The sequence below is a fragment of the Dermacentor silvarum genome, chromosome 2, assembly GCF_013339745.2.
Source record: "Dermacentor silvarum isolate Dsil-2018 chromosome 2, BIME_Dsil_1.4, whole genome shotgun sequence".
Taxonomy (NCBI): Eukaryota; Metazoa; Arthropoda; class Arachnida; order Ixodida; family Ixodidae; genus Dermacentor; species Dermacentor silvarum.
In genome coordinates, this window is record NC_051155.1 from 200,500,881 (window position 1) to 200,525,223 (window position 24,343).

Consider the following 24,343-nt stretch of genomic DNA (forward strand, 5'->3'; position numbering starts at 1 on the left):
GCCTGTATTTCTTTTTTTTTATTTTAAATGTACCGGCCACTTCTTGGCCAGTTGGCCATTATGAGTATGTGCCAATCATCATCACTACATGGCAATAATCTCAAAGAGCTAGTTGCAAATCCAGAGCCACTCCAGAACATATGTTATGGGAATGTCGAGGGATAAATAATGGTAATGGGGATGCAGCTTTTAGTGAAAGCCTCCGCGCGCTGGGAGACCGCGTTGCTCAGCCCCGCCCTCGAGGATCAACTCTGGGCTGTCCAGCAGGCCGAGGATGCCGCCAGGACTCAAGAACTCCTGGCCGTCACCTAGGTGGGACCTTTAGCTCGTCCCACCAACTCGCAGGACTTAGAATAAAGTTCTTCCTCCTCCTCCTAGTTGTCGTTGGCTCGATATGTACCTCCCGCTTCTTGGCCAATCCTCCATTGTGTGCATATGCCACTGTTTCACCCGATTCTTGATTATCTCCCGTTGTGGGTATGTGCCACAGTATGGAAATCAGAATCATCATCAACACGTGAACACGCTTCTTGGTCGATCCCCCTTCGTGGGTATGTGGTATGTGACGTATATGAAAATCATAATCATCATCATCATGTGGCGATCATCACGAAGTACATCACAATATGTACCGCTCGCTTCTTGGCCAATCCCCTGCTGTGGGTATGTGCCATAGTTGCGACCAAATGAAAGTGCTAGTTGGTGTTGGCACAAGGGAACTGTACATGCGGTTGTGGCCTAATGATTGGAGCATCAGGCTGCTGTGCTGGGGGGCCGAGGTTCCAATCCCGCCTCCGGACACGCTTCATTTTTGTTTAAATGAAAGCGAATCTACACGGCGAGAACCCAACCAGCGATTGACCGACAGATTGACCAACCGATCCAGCCAAACCATGAAATGGCAGGCAAAGAAAGCTTTGCTTTAAAACATGTGGCTTTTCATGTCAGGAATAGCCAAAAATTGGTATGAGCTATATGTCCAAGCTCACTGCAACAAGCCATGCACAGAGTGGAAGGAAAGCTTTTTCAGCTCTTTTCACTAGAACACGGTATTGCTATGGGGCAGAGCTATCCCATTCAATTACACATCTAGATCTGCACTTAGCTACTTTTGTGAGAAGAGGAAGTTTCTCCAGATGGCTGACTCAGCCTTGCCTGAGACGTCCATGGCACCTTGTATCATTCATGGCTTGAGTCCGGACCTGCAGAAGCAAGTGCAAGTGAGAAGGCCCAAAACTGGCGACAACCTTCTTCAGGGAATGAGAAACTTCTTCCTTCAAGAAGCCCCAGCAACCTGTGATATGCTGTGCAAAATGTCCAGCTGATGAAAGATGCTTGCTTGCAACATGAAGGTCTGCTACCACTTGGGTGTCCTTTCTAACTCGGAAATAAAGGGGGTCTCAAGACAACGTCAGGAGTTGGATAATGTGATAAAAATTAAATAATAAGGGCCTAGGACTCTGCCTGGTGACACCAAGGGAAGCTGTTGGTTTGTCGCATGCAAGCCTTGGGTGTCCATATCTTGAACATATCTGTTCTAGATATGGCAAGGAAACAAGTACGTTAGTTGACAGTGGAGCAAGCCTCATGATTATAAATGCAAGTAGCGTCGAGACTAAAAGTGCACGTCGGGGACGGCTAGTAGAAGTACATGTACACAATGGAAGTCGAGATGTTCTCAATAAATTGCCATGTGTAACTATAACATGTCTCAGCAACAGTGTTCCAGTACAAGCACTAGTAATCAAAGGAGTGTGCTATGAATTGCTCCTTCCTCGTTCGGCCATCAGTGAACTACATCATAGCATCTACTGGACTGGAAAGCAAAAACAGAAGAAAAGTGCCAAAGTCTCTGTGCGTCTTCAGCTTCATCTTCAAAGAGACTGCGGAAACCATTGTCAGGAAAAGAAGTTAAGATACTTTACCTGGAATTACTATACTTGGGAGGATATTTCAAGGCAACTACAAAGTTCAAGGTACCTTTTAAGTTAAGTGATATTACAATGATGAGAAAATATCCCTCAACCAATTCAAGGCAGAAGGGAACATGGCTCAAGAACGAGCTTCAAAAGACATGAGATGCGCAGATCATTCATCCGTCCACATCTACATTTGCGTCCCCCATTACCACTGCGCCTAAAAAAGATAGCAGTCTTCAGCTCTGCAAGGACTACAGGCAAAATTAATAAGAAGACGGAGCTTATGCCTTTTCCCATGCCATGAATAGACTATCAACAACAAGACGAACGGCTGCACAGTATTTTCACACACTGAATTATGCAAATGATTTTGGCAAGTCCAACTTTCTGAAGAGTACAATAACTACTCGGCCTTCATAACACCATTTTAAATATACAAATATGATCAACTCCCATTTGGATTGAATAATCCACCCACTTGGTACTTGATGATGATGAATGATGTCTTGCAACCAGGAAATTTTGTAACATTTACACTGATATGATAATTTACTTCAGGAATGAAGAGGAGCACTTAGAGTATCTCGCTAGTGTACTTCAGGCACTGAGTGATTCATAGCTTAAATGATAAGAAACGCTAAGTTTTCAAAATAAAAGTTGTGTTCCTAGGCAGAGCGTTTGATGGACAAACCAAGACAACCAAGCAGTAGTCAGTCGAATAAATCCATAAAATGCAGAAGCCCTCCCTTGGCTTAGCAGGGCATTTTCAGTTATTTATTACAGATTATGCGACACAGTGTCTCACAAATATGACAAAGAAGAATGTACCGTTTTCGTGGACAAAGGACTGCGACACCATTTATCAAAGCTTTGTAAGTGCTATTTCATCCAATCCAATTCCGACGCTTCCCGACTTCAGGTTGCCTTTCAAGTTGAACACCTGCTCCTCTTATTACGGCGAGGGTGCAGTACTTTACCACAGGGATATAGACGCTCCACAAAGCCAGCAACAAAAGGTCGTGGGATATTATTCGAATACATTTTTGAAACCGCAACTCAATTTCATGAATATGGAGAAAGGAGCCAAAAATGGTTATGTACACTATTTTAGACCTTACCTGGAAGGAAGGAGCTTTAAGCTTTTTTTTCCAACCATCAAGCCTTGACCTATATCCTTAACCTCTCAGAGCCTTGATGAAAACTTGCGACGTGGGCAAGTGAACTCCAGCAGTTCACTGACAATTTCATCTAATTATAAAAATTTAGAAGGTGATTAATTATTTGACTAATTATTCAATTATGCGGAATGCAAAAAATAATCTGAGTATCTCCAAGCGACGGCAAACAACATTACCTTGGTTCTGTCTAGCTACGCAGCATTTGCATATTTTTAAAGTTTGGCCGACGTTAAGTGAAACACCAGTGGTAAGCTTCTTTGTTAACCTCCAAGTTTCTGCCCCATATGTTAGCACTGGTAGAATGCAATGATTGTACACTTTTCTTTTCCAGTGGTAAGCTCCCAGTCAGGATTTGGCAATGAGTGCATACGGCAGGCATTGCCAAATCCTGACTGGGAGCTTATCACTATCGTTGAAAAGTGTACAATCATTGCATTTTACCGGTGCTAACAAACGGGGCAGAAACTTGGAGGTTACCAAAGAAGCTCGAGAACAAATTAAGGACCGCACAAAGGGCGACGAAACGAAAAATGTTAGGCCTAACTTTACGAGACGGGAAGAGAGCGGCGTGGATCAGAGAGCAAACGGGGATTGCCGATACTCTAGTTGACATTACGAGAAAAAAAAGGTGCTGGGCAGGCCACGTACTGCGTAGGATGGATAACTGGTGGACCATTAGAGTTGCGGAATGTGTCCTGTTTCTGTTGCGCTACGCCTTTTGCCTCCATCATGTTATACCAACAAACCCAAAGTACAACGGTAACCAAGAGAAGGGAAGTGCAGTCGAGGACGGCAGAAAACTAGGTGGGGTGATTGCAGGCACAAGTTCGAATCAGCTAGCGCAAGACAGGGGTAAGTGGAAATCGCAGGGAGAGGCCTTCGTCCTGCAGTGGAGATAAATATAGGCTGATGATGATGATGAAGTGAAACGCCCTGTATACTGGGCATTCCTGCAAAGACTGCTAAAAATGTTTAAATATCACCTGAGGCCGATAGCACAATTCCAGTCTTTGAGCTGGTTTACTCAAAGAGGTAGACATCATTTGCACAAGAAATGAAAATTAATAATTGACTAATTACTAAAATTCACTGATTAGGTTTTAACCAATTATCTTACAGGCACATACTTGCAATTTACAAATTTTAGTCTGTGAGACTGCAAGGCATATCCACTTGGAAAGAATTCTGTGGATGGCATCATCTTTGAAAATCAATCGTGCTCTAAAAATGCGCTGTCATTCCACTTACTGCTTCTAAAAAATCACCATTTTACACATTTAAACGCAAAAGTAACTTGACCACCAAAGTAATTTTTGCAAAGTTTGGGAATTATTATATTGAAACTGGTGTAATACTGAGAATTCAGGATGACATCAATTATGCCTTGACCACCAGTTTAAGCCTCAATCGCCACTGCCTGCGGCATAAAACCCACCTGCAATTTCTATCCGATACGAAATAACTAATGAAGTAATCATGATGCTGTGCCTGTTATGCAATGTGGTAACAGTACTAAATCACTGGCATAACTTCGACTCGCTGGTAGACAGTGCAGCGATTGTCTGTGCAAAGTGGTTCATCTGTATTGCACTGTTCGCTCTTCGCTGCCAACCGTGTCACGAAAACCAGATATACTCTCATTAAAGAGCGGCATAATTGTGCATGCATTAATTGTGTTGATGAATATAAGCACTTTATGAGGAGCTACAGCGGGATCACAAGCGCCGTCGACCACGGATCAGAAGGCCAGTGAGCTAGGCCTTTCCAACGGCCAGCGGCTGTCAGCTGAGCGAGCGGCTCACCTGGTGGCCGTATTTGCTCTGCACTACCGATGGCGTCCCAAAAGCTAATTGCATTTTCTTTTGCCATTATCTTGCAAACATTATTTTGTTGATGTATATAATCATTTTAACGAGCTATGGTGGAATCACAAGCGTGGTCAGCTGCGGGTCCAACAGCGAACTAACACTTACCATTATTTTGTTTATAAATATAAGCATTTTAACGAGCAATGGTGGGATCACAAGCGTGGTCAGCTGCGGGTCTGACAGTGAACTAACACTTACCAGCCTGCAGCAATTATCCACTGATCAGTGCGCATTAGCGTAGGCAACACTGTGGATGGTGCACCATTGCAAAAAGTTTGGGCATGTGTACAGAAGCGCTTTTATTGGCATTGTTCATGTTAAGCCTGTTTCACATGGTGCAATTTTACACCGCATTTTTTCACAGCTGCAATTTCCTAATATTCGAATGCACCAACTGTGACAGCTGCAATTTTTGAATTTGCAAGCACCTAGTGGAAGACTGAATTACTCTTGGCGTCAATCCACTTCGATGAAAACAAAGTGAAAAGTTTTTTTGTGTTCGAGCTCGTTACCTTATCAACCACACAGGTCACATTGCCATATCTGATGATCCACGTTTTTATTGCTTCTTCGTCCTCACCGTGTGTGCCTCTTCACACGTCGAACATTGAAAAATCGCACCGACGAAGGGGCCAATGGCCCATTTACCACACCTGCGAATTTGCAAGTGTGAAAACCGTAAATTTGCACCATGTGAAATGAGCTTAAAACAAAAAAAGCATTATGTGAAGACGTTTCCTTCTTTTTTTTTTTTTCCTTTTCTTTTTTAACCTTCTTGGTGAAGATACAAAATATTCTGAGCATGCATACAGGCTCGCCATTTGTAGGGATTTTTTTTTTTTCCTTTTCTTTCTTAACCTTCAGTGGTGAAGATACAAAATATTCTGCGCATGCATACAAGCTCGCCATTTGTACGGAAAGCTTACATGCTGCTCGCTCATCCATTCCATGTGTTGTGAATCATCGTATGCAGCAAGTCAGACTTACAACCTGTCTTGAGAAGTATCACGTGCAAATTCACACCATGTGTCTCCTGGCAGCCATATGTCGTGATTATTCACTTACTTTTATCCGGGGCTTGCCTTAAATACGAAGGCAGGCTCATATGTTCAAGTTTGAACATACACTGCTATGGCCAAGACTGTTCCGAAATAAAACAAGAAATGAACCGAAGAGCACCAGAAAAATAGGCAAAAAAAGAATGAGCGCCCTGCAACAGCCACTGCAGATGGATGCCCTTTCACAGACTGAGGCACCCCTGGCGGCCGGCACTGGCTCTACAGGAAACTGAGGCCAGAGTTTCATGACCAGAAAAATCTATTAAAGGGCTTTCATAGATATACTATTACCTCATTTCAAGAATTCAGTTTTTAGTCAGTGTTCTGTACAGTTAGCGAGCTGGACAAGACAGAGCAAAGTGCATGCAATACAGCTTACGCATTCTTTTGTATCATAGGCTTCTATGGCACCCGTCAAGTGATGACTTTTGCACCAGATAAAACAAAAAACTGCTGACAGTATGCACAAATTTGATTGACATGCAAACAATTTGAATGGCAGAACAGAAGAAATTGCCAGAAGGCTACTTAAGAAAAGCCTTAAGTACAGCCCAAACAGCAATAGCTAGCCAAACGATAACAAGGACGACAATAACAATAAAAATGATAACGACACGACGGTGATGACAGTGGCATGACAAAAATGGTGACAACAGCTTGGTGACAACAAAGGCGCCGGCACGATGGCACTGGCACAGTGACAGCACAACCACCACATGATAACTCCCAAGTACCGTATATACTCGTGTAAGGGCCGCCCTCGTGCAAGGGCCGCACCCCTACTTTGAAAGGAGAAATTTCAAAAAAAAAAGTTCTAAAGGTCCCGCCAGAAAGGTGTAGTTATTTCAATCGAAACTAGATGGCGCTAGATGACAGGAGATGGCGCTAGATGACGAAGCTAGATGACAGGAGCCGAAAGGCGTTTCGCGCCACGAAATGCAAATACCCGGAACTCGAAGGCGAACTCGTCAAATATGTCATCGACATTCGAATTGACGGCTACGCTGTATCAACTGACATGGTATGCGTGAAAGCCCTGAACATCGCTCGCCACACGGAAATATCCCAGGCACAATTCAAGGCAAGTCGGTGGTGGGCTACGCGGTTTATGAACCGGAACCAGCTCTCTATCCGCTGCAGAACGACGATTTGTCAAAAACTTCCAAGTGAATACAAAAGCCATGTGGTTAAATTCCATCGCTTTGTGAGTGCTCTCAGGAGGGAACATGAGTACGACCTCTCCCAAATTGGAAATGCGGACCAGACTCCTGTGTGGTTCGACACACCTGAAAGCACAACAGTGGATTTAAGGGGCGCGAAAAGTGTGTCTGTGCGCACGACCGGCGCAGAACGTCAAAGATGCACTCTGATGCTGTGCATCATGGCAGATGGCAGAAAACTTCCGCCGTATGTCGTGTTTAAAAGAAAGACTCTCCCAAAAGAAAAGTTCCCTCAGGGAATCATCGTACGTGCCCAAGAAAAGCGTTGGATGTGCGAGGAACTCGTCGTAGACTGGATCAAGACCGTATGGGCAAACAGACCTGGAGGCCTGTTACAACGGAAAGCCCTCCTTGTTCTGGGCAGTTTCAGGGGCCACTTGACTGACCGCGTCAAGGACCAACTCGCCACGACTCGCACGGACTTGGCCGTTATTCCTGGAGGGCTAACAAGTGTGCTGCAGCCGCTTGACGTCTGCATTAACCATCCTTTCAAAACGGAATTTCGCCGATGCTACTCGGAATGGGTGGCTGGAGGCCATCGTGAGAAGACCCCTATGGGACGGCTGAAGCGGGCATCGCTCCAACAAGTGTGTGCGTGGATTTTGAGTGCGTGGCGTGCCGTGTCATTGGAAACAGTTGCGAAAAGCTTCAAGGTGACTGGAATTTCGAACAGCGTGGACGGTACTGAGGATGATCGTCTCTGGGGGGATGCAGACGCCGAGACAAGCTCTTCTGAGGGCGAGGACAGCGATAGCGACATGGAATCATAATAAAAACATTCCTGGTATGTCATTTGTGACTCTCTTGCACACTGCTACTGTTGCAGAAACTGTATAGACCTTTGGTGAGCTGTCGTCGGCCTGATTCGTGTAAGGGCCGCACCAAGCAAAAATTTCCAAAAAAAAAGTGCGGCCCTTACACGAGTATATACGGTAACAGATGTAGGACTGAATCTGGGTGGAGAGGGAAAAAAAAGTTTGTAACTAAAAGCAGTCTGACAAAATTCTACTTGCGTATGCAGTGCCCTTGCGCACTGCATACACAAAAGCTTTGGACGCTAAACTAAAGTGGTCTATTGTTGCTACCTGAACTGTTCATCCCATTTAAGATGTGCAAATGATTAAGTAATACCATTTCGAATGCAGTGTTGCAAAAAAGGTGTGCTTAAAGGGACACTAAAGGCAAATATTAGGTCAAGCTAAAGTGATAGATTAACCCCTTAACTGAGAATGAAGAGTTAATTCGTCGTGGCAAAGATTGCACTACCTTGTAATTTTGACACATAAATAAATAATGCACAATGTATTGTGCTATTTTTTAAACAAGAGCAGTAAAAAATGGCTATAGGCATTCCTGTTCTCATATTTTTTAGAGATTTATGACAAAGTAAATGCAGATAAATATAAATCCACACTATTCATAATTTTTTTTAATTGTTTATGGCAGTTAGGGGGTTAATGCTCCAGAACGTCTAAGGCATCAATATTATAGAGAACAGAGCTTTAGTAATCAAGAAATAGAGGTAAATACAGCGCACAACATGAAACTCCACTGGGACATTCAAGTACTAGTGTGAAGACATAGCAACTCCTCATTATAATTCTGTCACTAGTACTCAGGGACTCGTAATAAAAAATTTGCCCGCTCAAAGGAACTGAATTGCGCTAGAGGTATGTAGACCCTTCAGACGCAATTTTCTCTTAAAGTAAGTCTTTTCTTGGCACCAAACAAGTGCTGCAATGTTTCCGGAATGGTATTTCAACACTCCACTTTGACTTTATATTTGCCTTTAGTGTCCCTTTAGCAAGCAACAGCGAAGCTTTTCTACAATGACAGCAACTTAAGGCTCTCACACTCTGATGAGACCATGCACTAGCCATAAGAACATACTTTAGCAAACACATTCCTGGTGTTGTGTAACCAAATGTGCACACATGCAAAGACGTTTCTCATACTACACATGCACACGAAACCCTCCATACATCTGTCGGAAAGGGTAATAAAGTGCAAATGCACTAAGCTCTGGATGCAATTGCACTGTATAGGCCCACCAAAAGAACTGGGGGCTTGTCACTTGTTGCTCTTTGCAAGGGCCATCACAACTTGTGCTCCTACGCTTCTGGGTGATCACTGGTACAGTGCATTAAATGTGCATCACATGCAAAACAGAGCCTAATCAATCATCTTAATTGAGCATTTATAAATTCTTAAATACATTTCAAAGTTTTCCAATCCCACTGACACCTTGCAGCTGCCATTACGAGGGCACATGTTCCACATTCGGCAAAATTCTTGTTCGTAAGCATGAATAGCTACAGACTCACAAAGAGTAACAATCCAAAAAAATAAACTCTGGCAGATCCCACACCCTGTGGGAATCAATATTATGCGAAGCAGTGTGCGGGGAAAGTTAACGAAACAACCATGAGATGCACCAAGATGTAGGCGCCTCTTTCATGACATTCATGTCACGAGTCTTCAGGAGTCCCTTTAGCTACAGAAGGTAGAAGGCCAAAGGCGAAAGCCTTAGTCATGCTCGTGACTATGACTTCGATCATCAACCTTTAGCGTTTTCCTTCACTTAGTACCACATCCGAACCCATTCCATTGGTTTTTGAGTGCTAATCTTTTTTTGCTGAGTTGTTCTCATTTTTGCTGAGTCATGGTCATGACTACGACTTCTACCACAATCCCTTTAGTGTTTCCTTCACTTAGTGGACATGTCCGAACCTTTCAGTGGTTTTTAAGTATTATTCTTTTTTTTCGCTGAGTCATTGTCATTTTCGCTGAGTCATGCTCATGACTATAACTTCTACCATCATCCTTTTGTGTTTCCTTCACTCAGTATCGAAGTCCGTACCCATTTCAGTGGTTTTTGAGTGTTAATCTTTTTTTGCTGAGTCATTGTCATTTGTGCCGAATCATGCTCATGACTATGATTTCTACCACCATCTTTTAGTGTTTCCTTCACTGAGTACCCACGTCCAAACCCATTTCAGTGGTTTTTGAGTGTTCATCTTTTTTCGCTGTCATTGTCATTTTTTGTTGAGTCATGCTCATGACTATGACTTCTACCATCTTCCTTTATTGTTTCCTTAACTTAGTGCCCACGTCCGAACCCATTACAGTGGTTTTTTTAGTGTTAATCTTTTTTTGCTGAGTCATTGTCATTTTTGCTGAGTCATGGTCATGACTATGACTTCTACCAACATCCTTTAGTGTTTCCTTCACTTAGTTTACAAGAGTTGAATGTCGGGCTAGTTGGTATTTTGACATAAGAACCATCTTGAAATGCAGCGCAATGGGACGGCACAACAGAGAGGAAGACGAACACAGGTGCTAACTAACAACTGATTAACAACTCAAAGACAAAAATTCAAGGATATTCAGACTTTCAAGCCCCGGTAAAAGCTTTTTCAAGGGTGCAGAGCGGCATCCTGTGTAGTAATTTTTTACTACAACGTTTCCAAAACACTACAGTTAAACTTAGATACATTGAAGTCAGTAAAATCGGCACTTCACTTTGTTATATTGAAATTAGACCTTTTATGCAAATAAGTATAGTTGCCGAAATATTTTTCTTGCACGGAAGTACATAAAAATTTTCGAATGATCGCACAATTTGAAAAATAAAAGGAATTTCAATATGTGAAAAAATTATTTTGTTGACTTGGAGAGTCTGCGACCATAGATGCAGTTTTCATGCCGTGTCGATATCTTAACATAGACGGTACGAAACTAAGCCTGCGAAGCTTTCGTGTCCACAGCTGAATATGTCGCCCTACGGTGGAATGACGCTATCAGCCATCTTGGCTCACTCAAGCTTTGAACCTGCCACAGTTCACCTCCGATAAGGAACGAGGGCTGTGTGAAAAAAAATAAAGAAAGCGGCCCACTGCACCTGCCTTTGTGCCCCACACCTGATGCGGCAGGATTTCGCTGCATCGCCAGCCTTGTGCACCTTTCTCCCGTCCCCCTTCCATGCCTCTGAGACAGGGGTCCGACAAGGGGAGTGTGGCGAAGGTGTATGGCACACAGGTAAGCGCGATGGCTCACGTTACTTTTTTTCTTTTCTTCCTGAAATTTGAAGCTCGCTGGGTCCACACTTATCCGCCATAAAAAGGTCATAAAATCGATCTTAGACTGCATTACTCAAGAAATTCATGGGTTTTCAGAGGAAGAAAAAGAATTCCAGTACCTTCAAGGGCCTTGAAAACATGCTTTTAAATTTCAACGGTTTTTCAAGGGTTTCAAGGACCTGTACGCGCCCCGTGTCTGTCACCTACATAAATATGACCAATGCCGATGAAGGTGCTAACTGTTGCCCAGCCAACAAGCCTGCCTTGAGCTTCTTCACTATGCCCAACCAGACAGCAGCCACTACAATCACCTTCTTCCACAACTACAGCCTCAAAAAATTCAACCTAAGCTCATAATGTTCCAGGGTTCAATGAAAGAGTTCTACAGCAGGGCTGCTGACATCATTTACACAATGCTTTAGCACCAGGAGGCAATGCCAGGAGTGTGGTCTCCAAATTGTATGTGTTCCTATTACAAAGAAAGAACACAATTCACATGTGCAGCTCCACCTGTGCCGCTTATCTACAATGTTTGGTCGCACTGACGCATTATACTGGCAGCCCCGTTAAACACATAGCGATCTTTGTCATTCATAGGTTTCTCAAAATGTAGAGTAACGAAACAGGCGCAAACCTGGTTAAACTCTCCGACTTCAATGCTTTCACTCCCTCTCTTTCTCCAACTGGTCACCATTCAAAGCTTCAGATCAGGCTATTCACTAACATCCACAACCAGATGCTACTGTATTTACTCGAAGATAGGTCGAACACGAATATAGGTCGATACCTATATATTTGATTCGCCGAGAAATTTAAAAATTTAAATTTGAATTTGAATATAGGTTGACCCGGGTCTTTTAGAAAAACGAAAAACTTTGAACATGACCCTAAACTTTACCCTAAGCTCAACCTAACGTGACCCTAAGCTCCGCATTTACCCTAAGCTCAGCTACTAAAATTCACTAGTCGATGCCACAAGCTGAATCGAAGTAGGAACTTCCAGAGAAGTCGTCCTAATCAAATGCTTTGCAGGCATCCTCGGCACCCCAAACGACGTGGTCCTCCGTGCTGTCGAGCGCGTTGGGTATGCAGCATTTCTTGAAGCCAGTGTGGATAATCTCCAGAGTGGCTTTACAGCGGATCCGACGGCAGAACTCCCATTAGCTCAGTGATTTTGCTAGCTTTGCTCACGAATATAGTTCTTTGGTTCCGAAAAAATGGCGATCTATAGTCAAATAAATATGGTATGTGGGAAACAGTTCATTCTATCTAAAGTCAACTGCCTCATATGTGAACAATATTCTGCAATGCTAACCAATGTTAACTTTTTGCAGTCATGTGTCGGATCCCACCCAACATGCAAAAATATCCGTTGCAGTCAGATGGCGGGTAGCGCCCGAAACAAGTGCATGCTCACATTCGCCAGTTATTTGGGTTGGTAGCACCAGCTTTCGAGAACTTTTTTCAAGTGCCCTTTGCAATGTCTCCAGATGAGGGATGTACTTTTTTCTTCCTTCATGCTTGAAGGAACTTTTGCGCTATTTGTGGTGTGCAGAGCCGAAGGGAAAGCGGCGTTTTCTGCAAGTGCATTTTGTGAACAAAAACCACTTCAGTTCAGTGAATCAGAAGATGATTTTAGTGCCCCTGATGCATATCTTTCCCCTACATATGGACAGTAGGCCTCCTCGTATGAGAGCACATAAGACAGCAATTATGAGAACCCTACAGACCTGCATTGCAAATCCTGGCCTCCACCCAGGAAAGTGCTACCACAAAGTGCTCAAGCACTGTTCGAGAGCCTACGGAATAAACAATTCTTTTTTAATAAATCGCTTTATCGTGCATTCATTTACCTGAGCCCTTTTTCTGCGAGGCGTATAAATGCACAATATGGTTCCTGACATGGAACAACCACAAATTGGGCAACCACAAAGGGTTAAACTAGCAGGTGCCAAAGAAGCCAGAGCATCTAGCATCTAGCACTTGGCATTTTGTTCCTTCCCACGGGTAGGGGGCAGTTAATTCAAGTCAAGTTTTATTTACAACATGCACAAAGTACAGTGCTGAAGGCCACTCTGGCAAGAAAGCTGTAAGCATACAGCTTGACGATGCCAGGGGGCCACCACAGAAAGAATTGGCACAACTTTTTTTTTTTTTTCCGTTGTAAATTTTCCCTGAGCCTTCTGTGGGATACAAGCACACTTTATTAGTGATCATTTACTTTTAAACGAAGCATACAAGCAGCAGCAAACTTGGAATGGCAATAACTCAGAGAGCAACAAACTGCAACTTTTTCAGCGTCTTTGCTGTTGCTGATTTTGCCTGCTTTATGAACTTGTCTAAATAAACTTGCTCAGTACGTATCCTCTAAGCGAGTAGCCTCTGGTGTTCTTTCGCTATCAAAAGACTTCCAAGAGTACGGGTTGAGACCCAATGAGCAAAACTGTTCGGGTGTTGTTGGCAGCACTGAATATCCGTCCACATACAGTATTTTTGTCAGAAATTGACAGGATCCCTACTGTAGAACTTCAGGTGTAGGCATTGAAAAGTATACAAGAAACTATGCCCATATGGCATCTCGCACTACCACAAAAGGGTAGCACAAGTACCATCAGAACTTCTTATTTGTATGCATTTTTCTTGCATTCTTGTGCCGCCCCTCTTTATAAATTCTTTGCAAACAGAGCTTATTTTTCGTAGAACTTGGCACGACATTCATAAAATCATAGAATGAGCCTGAATTCTAAAGCTTTACAGAAAATTCGGCAGTTCGGAGGTATGCAAGTGATTGGAAATGCTTCTCTGAAGTTGTTTATGCAATTGCACTTGTGTGAATAAATAAGCCCATATGTAGGAAAAATTTGTCATTTTTTAGAACATTCCCTTCAGCAGCACTACACACTCAAGCCTCGACATGACCAATTTCAATTTAACAATTCTCAATTTAACTAAGCTCTTCTGTTCACCCCACATGTTCCTATGGATGACCTCTTATTGGTTTCATTCTGGTTTAGCAAAGTCACATTTTACTACAGTCCTCATTTACCAGGTCTTCACGCACTGCCCATGCATTTTAGCAGCCTCTGCAATGACACACACAGAAGCAGCAAGCAAAAAAGCACCTCCATGGCACATTTGCCGCACTGGGAAATTGGCATGCAGGAAGCGCGCATGATGTCCATGCTTGTGTGTGAGGGTGCTCAGCAAACAAGCACAAGCAAAGTGAGCCAAGAGATCTACAAGCTGAGAGTGACAACAAAATTTAGCAGTGCCTGTTTGTTAGAATTCTGTGATTGAGAGAGAGAACTTTAATGATACGAAATGCAGAGAGGTCGGCCTGAGGTATATTCCTCTAGCCAGCCACTCTGCGTTGGATAAGTCTTTTGACATTGAGCATGATGACAAGACATGAGGCACATTCTTGTTCACTTACATCAGCATAGGCAAAGTTTTCAAGCAGGTTGAAGCACTTCTGCACCTTCCTTAGCAAGAAAAAAAAAAAAAAACTACTATTATAAGAAGGTAACAAGAGGAGAACCTATGTGCATTTGCTAACAGTGGCAGCTGTTTCCTCCTCTAGCTTTTTGCAATGGCTTTTTCTCATGGTTCTTTGCTACGACTTGCAGCTGTTATTACTTTGTTGCTACGGAAGCTTTACATGGAGCTGGGAGCTAAGTGGAGAAACAGCTCTCGCTGTTAATGGCGGCACTGAGGTTCTTCTTCAGTGGCCTCTCAAAATTCTTTTTCCGAACTGGCTTTAAGCAATGTGTGTATGTGTTATAGTTAATGTGCCTTTCTATTTCACTGTAGTGTAGTCGCATTGTTTAGATAGACACGTACACTTGCTTTGCTCGTTGAACTCTCATCTGGATATGATTACCTAGCTCCTCAGAGCCCCTTTGGAGTCAACCATACCATGATGATACTGCTTGCAATATTGAACACAGAACTCAGCTCTATGGCAATGGTGATATCAGGTTAGGAGAAATACGCTTCCATAAAATTCTTTATCACTACTGTTAGTGCTTCTTCATGACTATCAAAAGAATTGAAAAAAAAAAAAGCATTTAGACAACATCCACACAAATGCCTTTTATGCAACTGCAGAGATTCCGTGTGGTTGAACTAATCAAACTTTCCAGGTGGATATTGCATTACTTTCTAAGCACACTGCTATAGTGACTCAATCCAGCATGCATTTTTATTTTAGAGCGCAGCTCTTCGGCGCCTGCTCCAGTGGTGAGTGTCAGCGTTCTCACTTGTAACCGAGCGAACGAGCACAGCGAGAGATGTGAGTGAACACGGTGCACAGCAGGGGATGAAAAAGGCGGTGAGCAAAAAGGCGCAAGGAGGAAAACGGAGAGGAGGGTGCAGCAGAACCATGAGACAGAAAGCAGAGGCGGGTATGGCGAAGCGTGAGAAAAAAAGCGTAGTGCGGCGATGATGGCTACAAGATGGCACCAGAGTAGCGCGCATCGTCAGGGAGGTCTGTCAGCGGCGGCGGCTGTGATCGCGTCCACACGTAACACACGCGCTGGCTCTCGTGATCTCCAGATTAGTGAGGCCGTCATGCCCACGGAGAAAGAATAACAGGAGGTGAAACTATGGGCCGGCGCCAGCGTGTGCACTTGTCGTGATAATGTCACGTTGGGTGAGGAGGAGGCACGCAGCTTCAGACGTATTATAGTGGGTAGCAATAGCACGGCGCGCAAGCTTTCGAAGCTCCAAATGACATTGAACGCCTGCCAGAATCGGCGAGAGCTATAGAAAGCGGGGATCGAGAACTGACGACAAGCGACTACGTCTGCTAAAAGCATTTCCCCAGCGGTACGCTCAGCAGGCATAAATACTACGCTGACCTTCGAGGCGCAGTCATCCTTGACCAACCGAAAAAGCCATTGTTTCTCCTTGAGGCAATACTGGTCAGTCCCTGTCTCATGGCGCTCCGGCCAGCTTAGCGAGAGTAAGTTGTAGTAGCTGCCGTCTCGTTTAGTGACAGGCATCGTGTTCAGCTCGTGTACTCGAGCTGTAACTACCTAATGCAAGGACGGTGCACTGGCATCAAGCAGCCGCACGCGAGCAGACGACAGAGTACACTCGCCGAGTCACAGATCTGCAGCATCGCTTCAACAAACCGTCCCGTGACCATACGTCAGGCGTCCGGCGTTCGGTAGGGAGCGCTGTCACGACGTCCACCGCCGCGCCCCTGCGTGGCACTATGACGACGCGGGAAGGAGCCGAGTTGTGCCTACTAAATTATTCTTTCTCCGTGGTTGCGCCACACTTCGCTCCATTTGCAACATACCGCACGAGACAGATTGTCGGCGCCAGCCAATATATTGGGAAATGAAAACACGTATAGAGCTGTGCTCAAATTTCGCATTAGGGAGTATCATAATCGTCGGTGAATTTTTTTTAGCATAAAATTGTGTGTGTCTGTGCTTTGTGTGTGTGTGTTTGTTAAAGAAGAATGCCCAATCATAATTTTGCCAGCAGAAATTTAGAAATGCATATCAAGAGTATAATTGGGCCCCTCAGTTCCCTTTCTTCTCGTTTATATATATATATATAAAGGTGCATACACTTGAACAGAATATTCTCTTAAATGTGTTTTCCATAATAAAAATTCAGTTAACAGTCAATAATAGTGTTGTGTTCTGTCAATACAGTCGCCTACCAATATTTTGGACGCGCAATTTTTCGATCCTGCTCAATTATTTTGGACCTCAATGTGGCCACCCATTACCTTCTCCATAAAATCAATGCATAACAGCGATCAAAATTTTGGATGCAGAATGGTGTCTTGCTCATTTTTTTAAATACCTACGCACGCGAGGTCACAAAGATAGCAGCTATGAACAAAGTTGGTGCTGGTCAGGTCCCATACCCATACCCTTGCTTTTGTTGGCACGGTGGTTTTTGAGCCTTTTGAGTGACATGCAGCTGCTACAAATAGATATGTATCTACTTGGTTCTTGACCATAACTTTGGTTGCCAACACTCCACAATGCATTGATGGTTAGGCCTAACAGCACACGGAATAGTGAACATGTAGCCATGAAAATTCACTGCTAGTCAGCAGGGTTCTTGTGAGGGGCTCATCAACGTTCAAGCCTGAGATCACATGCATAATTTAGACTGATGGCTGTACCGAAAGTGGTGTTCAACTCTATGGGCAGCCAGCCAATAACTACTGCAAGTGTGTCTACCAAGTTTGTCTGTGTGCTTACTGGATAGAAAGAAGTAAACGTGTGTAGGCAGAAAACTCCAAAGCTAATTTGCACGAAACAGCCTAAACTGCCGGTGTCATGCAAGTCAAGGCCACATGCGAACGGCTCTTAAGCTTCTACCTTCACGAAATTTCAAGAGGACATTATTTCATGAAGCACAACATTGAGCGAATGTCTGCAAATAAATTTTGCATGCTGATAGCATAGTAAAAAAGAACCAAATTAATTTTTTTAACTGCCCAATTCTGACATCTCTATGGCCTCATCAGCGTCCAAAAATTTGGTCAGCGACTGTATGTGGTATCTTTTCCTCAGTATAACAGAAGGATTTTGCAACATAGCTTACAATCAAGCAATAGCAACAAAGAAGAAAAAGCCAAGCAGTTTAGAGGCTACAAAAAAACAGTCATTTCATGCAAAAGGACAGATTTGACACAGCCAACACACCAAGCGTATGCCAGGGGCAACATTGGTGCAGTAAGCAAACAAATTGGCACAAATGTAGCAAGACATGCGATTCCTCCTTTTATTCTTTTTAAAACCCACTACGTGTTCCCATGTTTTGGCGTCCCATTGACACTAAGGTCAGTGGTCAGCTTTTTGGTTTTAACGTATTTCCTTCAGGGCCTGCACCAAGCTTGCGGCTGCCGCTACCTCCCTTTAGGACCCAAGGTGTGGAGGGTCACTGCAAACAAACAAATGTGTGCCTAAACATTATACTGTTGGCCCACCTGCAATGTCATCGTGCCATGCTTTGAGCCTTGTGTATAGCTTGCTCTTCCATTGTAATATGTTTTCAAAGCTACAGGATGCCAGTGTATCCACTGACTTAAGAACATCATGTGGCCCAGCCCTCTCAGCTAGACAAGTTAATATGGCCACATCACAAGTGACATTAGTTTCCCATTATTTTCATAAGGCGCTAACTGTAGTCATTAGATAGGCAGCTTATAGTGATCAGGATGTACACAAAAATTTAGAATGACATACTTCCCTATCATAACACATTATGTCATCGCTAAGCTTATTTACTGCAGGCTGCATCATGTCAGCTGAAGAATGTGCTTTCCCTAATGTCTGGTGCATGAGATAAGAGCCACACATAGTTTTTCATGCTTACTCTTTCTGTCAATGTCAATGTCTGAGTGGTGCCTGAACAGACAAGCCACCACAGCTGGCAACAGCAATGTCAATATTAAGGATGCAGTTAAATGCATAATGCCTAGTTACTGCCCATTACAAAGACATTTTCCTATTACAGTTGCCGACCAATAATTTGGACGCCGATAATCCGGACATGATCGATTATTGAGAGAGTTTTGCAGCACTGCCACTGCCCCCATAGACAAGATATAAGGATGACCGAAATGTCTAATGCCTTACAGCACATTGCTTGATAATTTGGGCTATACCTGCACAACTGCTAGCTTATTCAGCCACCAAGCAACGTTTTTGTTTATGTCGCCAGCACCTCCTCAAAACCTAAAGTAGCGAAGCCTAGACAATCCAGTATTCACCAACCACGCCAAGATTGCTGGCCAAGCCCAGCCAAGCCGCTAAGTTCTGGAGGCTGCTTTTTCAGTTTCACGTGTGTGTTGGACCTCCAGCATTTGTTTCTTTACACATTAAATAGTGACATTGTTTTGGGCAACCTATTTGGCTGCTGTTAAAAAGTTTTTGTCGCTTAGAATCAGCAAGCAGCTTCAAATGATGCCAACTCCACCCTCTATGTTTGTGCCAACGAGGGCGGCAAAGAAGCGAGGTTAGTGCTGGACAAAGACTGTTGTGAGGAAACCTGCAACAGTTGGCCTCTATTCCAAGTTGTCTGGGATGGATATTACGGTGCATGCATTGACAATACTTTCATCTATCTGTGGCGTTAGCATTACAATGGTTGAAATACAAGCTGATGAGGTCCAGACTTGTACACATTACAGAAACGAAGTAATTGATTACAGTGACCAATTACTGTCCCACAAAAGTAGTTGAGCGATAACAAAATGTAATCAATTACTTTTACATACTTTTCCTCATAACCTTTACAACCATTACACAATTACAGCAAATCAAGTGAGCTGACCAGGCGTTTTCAGTGTGTCCTTTGTAGCCCTTCACACATTGTTTATCCCTTTGCTAACACTGCTTTCCAGAATTTTTATTGGCCATCTTCCCTCGTTTTCTTGTGAAGACATCAGCAGTGACATTGAAAACTTGCTCGATGTGCAAGCTGGAGGGGAGGGTGCTGTTGTAACGTGCGACCACTACTGGCGGATTGAGATCCACGAAATTCAAGTCTTCAAAGCTGCATCGCCTGTTATAGTTTGTTTCATCAACAAAATAACTGGTTACATGTATAATTGGTTACTGAGAAAAGTAATTGAATTATAGCGAGCATTACTGTGTAGAAAATTAATCAATCAATCAAAAATTGAATTGATTACAAGTAATTAATTACATGTAATTCGTTATGTACAAGTCTGACCTGGTCGCATGCAAGCATGTGTGCATATTGCAGCACACTAACAAGCTTTTATTGGCCACGTATGGAATAAAGTCACTTATTTTCTCGTTAATTTGTTAATTCGGACTCCCAATTAATCGGAATTTTATAGGGCTTCGTCGAGTCCGAATTATCGGTTGGCGACTGTACACATTTAGGCAAAATATAGAATTCACAAAAAGCAGAAGGATGTTCACCCACCTCTACAAACATCAAGACTTGCCCCTGTCTGCAGCCAGCCATTTCAATGCATTGCTGTCCCTCAACCCCACTTTTCAGCAATGCATTAATTTCATTTAAAAAAAAGTCAAAAGCATCTGCTAGCCCTCAGAGCAAGTTAAAAGGCCTACAAACGCTGACAAAGGTCACCAGATGTGGAATTTGTAAATGATTACGTAGCCACATCCATCAATGCACCCCAGGCAATCTGCATGCTCAAGCATGCACACCGGTGCAGTAGCATTAACCAGCAGGACATGGTTCTCTACTGCCATAGCACCATGCACTTGCGTCTTGCCACCGTAAGAGAGTAAGGCAGAGCTCATGGGATATGCGCTGCAAAAAGCATGCCCCGGTGCGCCATCAAGCCCAAATGCACTAAACTAAATTTAAATTAGCAGACATCACAGTCACACTCGGTAAACAACACCAACTCTCCTGTTGTTCTATGCACCTTCCCTAGGCCATTCAAGGACTTGCAACATGCGTAGTGTCCAACTTTGTCGTGCAAGCAGGAGAATACCAAAGAGGAACCTTGAGAGACCCTCAGTGAATGTTTATGAAATGTTTTCACTCAAACACCGAGACAATGCTCGCACCACACATCTGGTTAACAAATGAAACAGAAGGAAAGCGAAAAAAAAAAAAAAAAAGAACAGCACTAAATAACATGCACGCAAGCCTACTAAGCATGCTTCAGAAGGTAGACTGAACTTATTCAATTCAGGATTGTGTTAAACTTGAGAACGGGGTATTGTACTCGCTTCAAGGCAAAAAATCTTCTGCCTGATCACAACCATAGCCACAGGATGAGAAATACTTGAAGTTCTTGTTACAAGAATAAAAAAGAGAATGACGATGAAAACTTCCTGGCAGAAGCCTCACAACTTACAAGTGGTCACTTACTTGGGATAGGGTAGGTGATGAGGGGGGATAACCCAGAGGAGAGCCGGGATTGTGGCCCAGAACTTGTGGTGAATGGGGTGGGTAGTAGCCCAGCTGCTGCTGATGCTGCTGCTGCTGCTGGTTGTGCTGCTGCTGCTGGTGCTGCTGCTGATGCTGCTGCTGATGCTGCTGCTGATGCTGTTGCTGATGCTGCTGCTGTTGCTGCTGTTGCTGCTGCGCTTGTTGGGAACTACCCCCATAGCCATCCAAGGAAAGCGCGTTCGTGTCCATGGTAAGGCCCTGCCAGGGGAAAGGAAGCAGTACAACTTCTAGATTCCAAGCATCCCAGACCAGTTTAGACTGTTACAATATTCTTTCAAAACTCTGCCTCTATTAATTTGATGCGAAAAGGTTGATCACAACTGCAGAAAGTGAAGGCCAGAGTTTTCGCTCTTGAATTACAGACCTAAACCACAGCACCAATGACATTTGTGTGACATCATAGATTTCACAGTATATTATATATTAGCCCATTTGAGCCATTTCTTCTTGTTTCCTTGTTCCTCACCTCGTTGGCACGATACATTGTATATGTATACATGTCAAAATAAAGTCAAAGCCAAATGTTCTGAAACGTTTCCAAGTCGATTCTCTGATTTCCTAAAAAAAGCAATGCAAACCTTACTTATCCATAAACACTATAAGCGGTACGACACTATAACCAAAACAACACCTTTCAAAAGCTACACATGTGCAAAACATGTAGACCCAGCAGCTGCACGTATCCGAGAATTGAAGCATGCCACTGGGATGCTTGCGTCTGTTTGAATTTATGAACATTGAAACGTTAATGTGCGCGGATCCATGGTCTTTGCATGAAGCAGAGTAAGTAAAAAAAATTACGTATAAGAAATTAAGTCACTGACTAATTTTTCAGACCTGCTCATTTAATCTAATTTCCCCACCGTTCTGCCAAACTCTACAGAACTAATGTAAAATGGCAACCGAGATTCTGGATGCCGTACAGTGTCTCGTTCCATATCTCAGACTGATCGGCATGCGCACGTTGTCGAAAGCATGGCGACCGCAGACCAAGTTGCCACCATTTGAGTGTTGCCCATGCCACCTGTGCCTTCACTTTTGTTATCAAGGTGGCTCCTCTGCTTTCCAAGTGCCGTGCAGCCACTGCAACACGTTTTGTTGACTCGGAATTAAACTGCAACCGACTAAAGATGAAGTGCGCTGGTGAGGCCTAGCCGGCAAGGCTGTCAGGTGGCATGCCGTCGCGGGAAGCTCGGCTGCGATGGCATGCGATCATGCGCTTGGGCTGAACTGACAACAATGCGTGTGAGGCGGAGTTTGGTTTCTCAGGCAATCAGTCGTGGCTACTGCGAATGCCTACCACGTTTGTATGTACAGTATGCATACTGGTAGGAATGGCGGAATCTCACATGTGAACATAAAGCCTAAAAGCTGTGAACTAAATTTGTGAAACACCGCTTAAAGTGAGAGCAGTCAAGGTCTCACACATGTATCTGCACTTCACGACAACGCGCATTGCGACGGGCGCATACAAACTGAAGCCGCATTCGTTTGTTCAGTGCAGAGCATGCGCCACTGATGAGCGGCCAAGCCAAGCATTCTCCGTCGCCTAGGCAACCACTGAAATGCCGCTTTTATTTCTTTTTCTTTTTTTTGCGTTCCTTGTTCATACACTCTGCGTCTCATCCTCCTCCTCCTCCACATCGCCTTTGTTTCTCTCTCCTCCCATTGACCGGCGCACCACGTTGACAAGCGTGCTCGCCACCACACTTGTCTGCAGGATTTGCCCACGGAGGCCGCATTATAACTGGTATTTTGCCTGGTGCGGCTGCACTATAAGCGGTATGCGCATACATAGAGTTCTATGGGAAGACAAACGGGAGTCAGAAAAGGTCGCGTTATAGCCGGTTCTGCACTATAAATGGTTACATTATAATTGGTCTAAGCTGTATACTGTTCCTCTAAGCCGCCACCCCCCCCCCCCCCCCAACCTCCTCGACCCGCTCCCCCAGCTTCACACAGTGAATGTCAGCACTCTTGTTTAAGACACACTGCTGCCTGAACACAAAATGTAATCTCAAGTGGCTAGAACCAAAATGATGAGAACAAAAAAAGATGTAGTCAACTGCAATTGAACTGCAAGAGCAGCAGTTGCTACCCGTGATGACAACTACCATATTAATTCACACAACATTACATAAACTTTGAAGATATAAACAACACGAATACCTGCAATTATGAAAGTATAAACAGCTTCATCTTGCATCACATTCAAAGCCTTTCAAATGTCACTAACGATAACACAATGAAAAAGTAACATTATGTGGCCCTAGGGTACACATTCAGAAGCAGCATACAGAGTATATATTAGAAATAGTCACAACAAAACTTGTTAGGAGTACAGCAAAAAGTTTGGCAAGTCAGTACTACAGCAACCTTACCTACAGTGCTGACAAATAGACAGAGCACAGAAGAATGAGCACACTACAAAAGCACTAGTGCCACTATGTGAATCACACAGGTGTACACCACTTGTTTCAGTGACAACTGTCTGATATAAAAAAAAGTGATTCAAGACAAAATGATAACTTCTGCAGACCAAGGTTCATAGCAGCCACCGACATCAGAATTTGCACAAAAACTGCCAATATCATTACACCCTCTTCTAGCCTGTTGTCGCAATTTTGCGAACGTGCCAAATCTGACGTTATAAATTCAAACGAGATGCCTAAGCGAGAAAAACCTCGATTTTGACACCATGTGTGGTCATTCATGAGCACTACAAGAAGCCTTTACAGATGCATCCATTCAGGTGCATAATTTCAAGTAGCAATCTCTGCAAAAGCAACTGTTTTAAAGACTGCCATAAGATGCGAGACCATTCACCTACCAAGTCTAACTTTGTTCAGTGCAAAAACCTGCGAAGATAATGGCACTGTTTTGTGCCAGGTGCCCATTTCAATTTTCTTTAAACAAGTCTACAAATGTCACCTGTGGTAGAAAGTGGCATCAAGTAATTCTGGATGTTCTTACCTCACATAAAAGTATTTCTAACTGTAATTCGAATGCTTTTTTTCGGGCAATAAAAAATTCAGGCCTATAAAAGGCTAATCAATAATATTCACCTGATTATAATTTTGATTAC

General features: G+C 43.6%; 1 protein-coding gene across 1 annotated transcript in view; it reads right to left on the reverse strand.

Moving 5' to 3' along the window:
- Positions 1-24,343, reverse strand: part of LOC119442436 (CREB-regulated transcription coactivator 3-like) — a 96,773-nt gene that overhangs the window by 27,936 nt on the left and 44,494 nt on the right. The window contains 1 exon segment of the mRNA XM_037707318.2: positions 21,178-21,456. Within this exon segment, the coding sequence (XP_037563246.1) occupies positions 21,178-21,456 (279 nt within the window).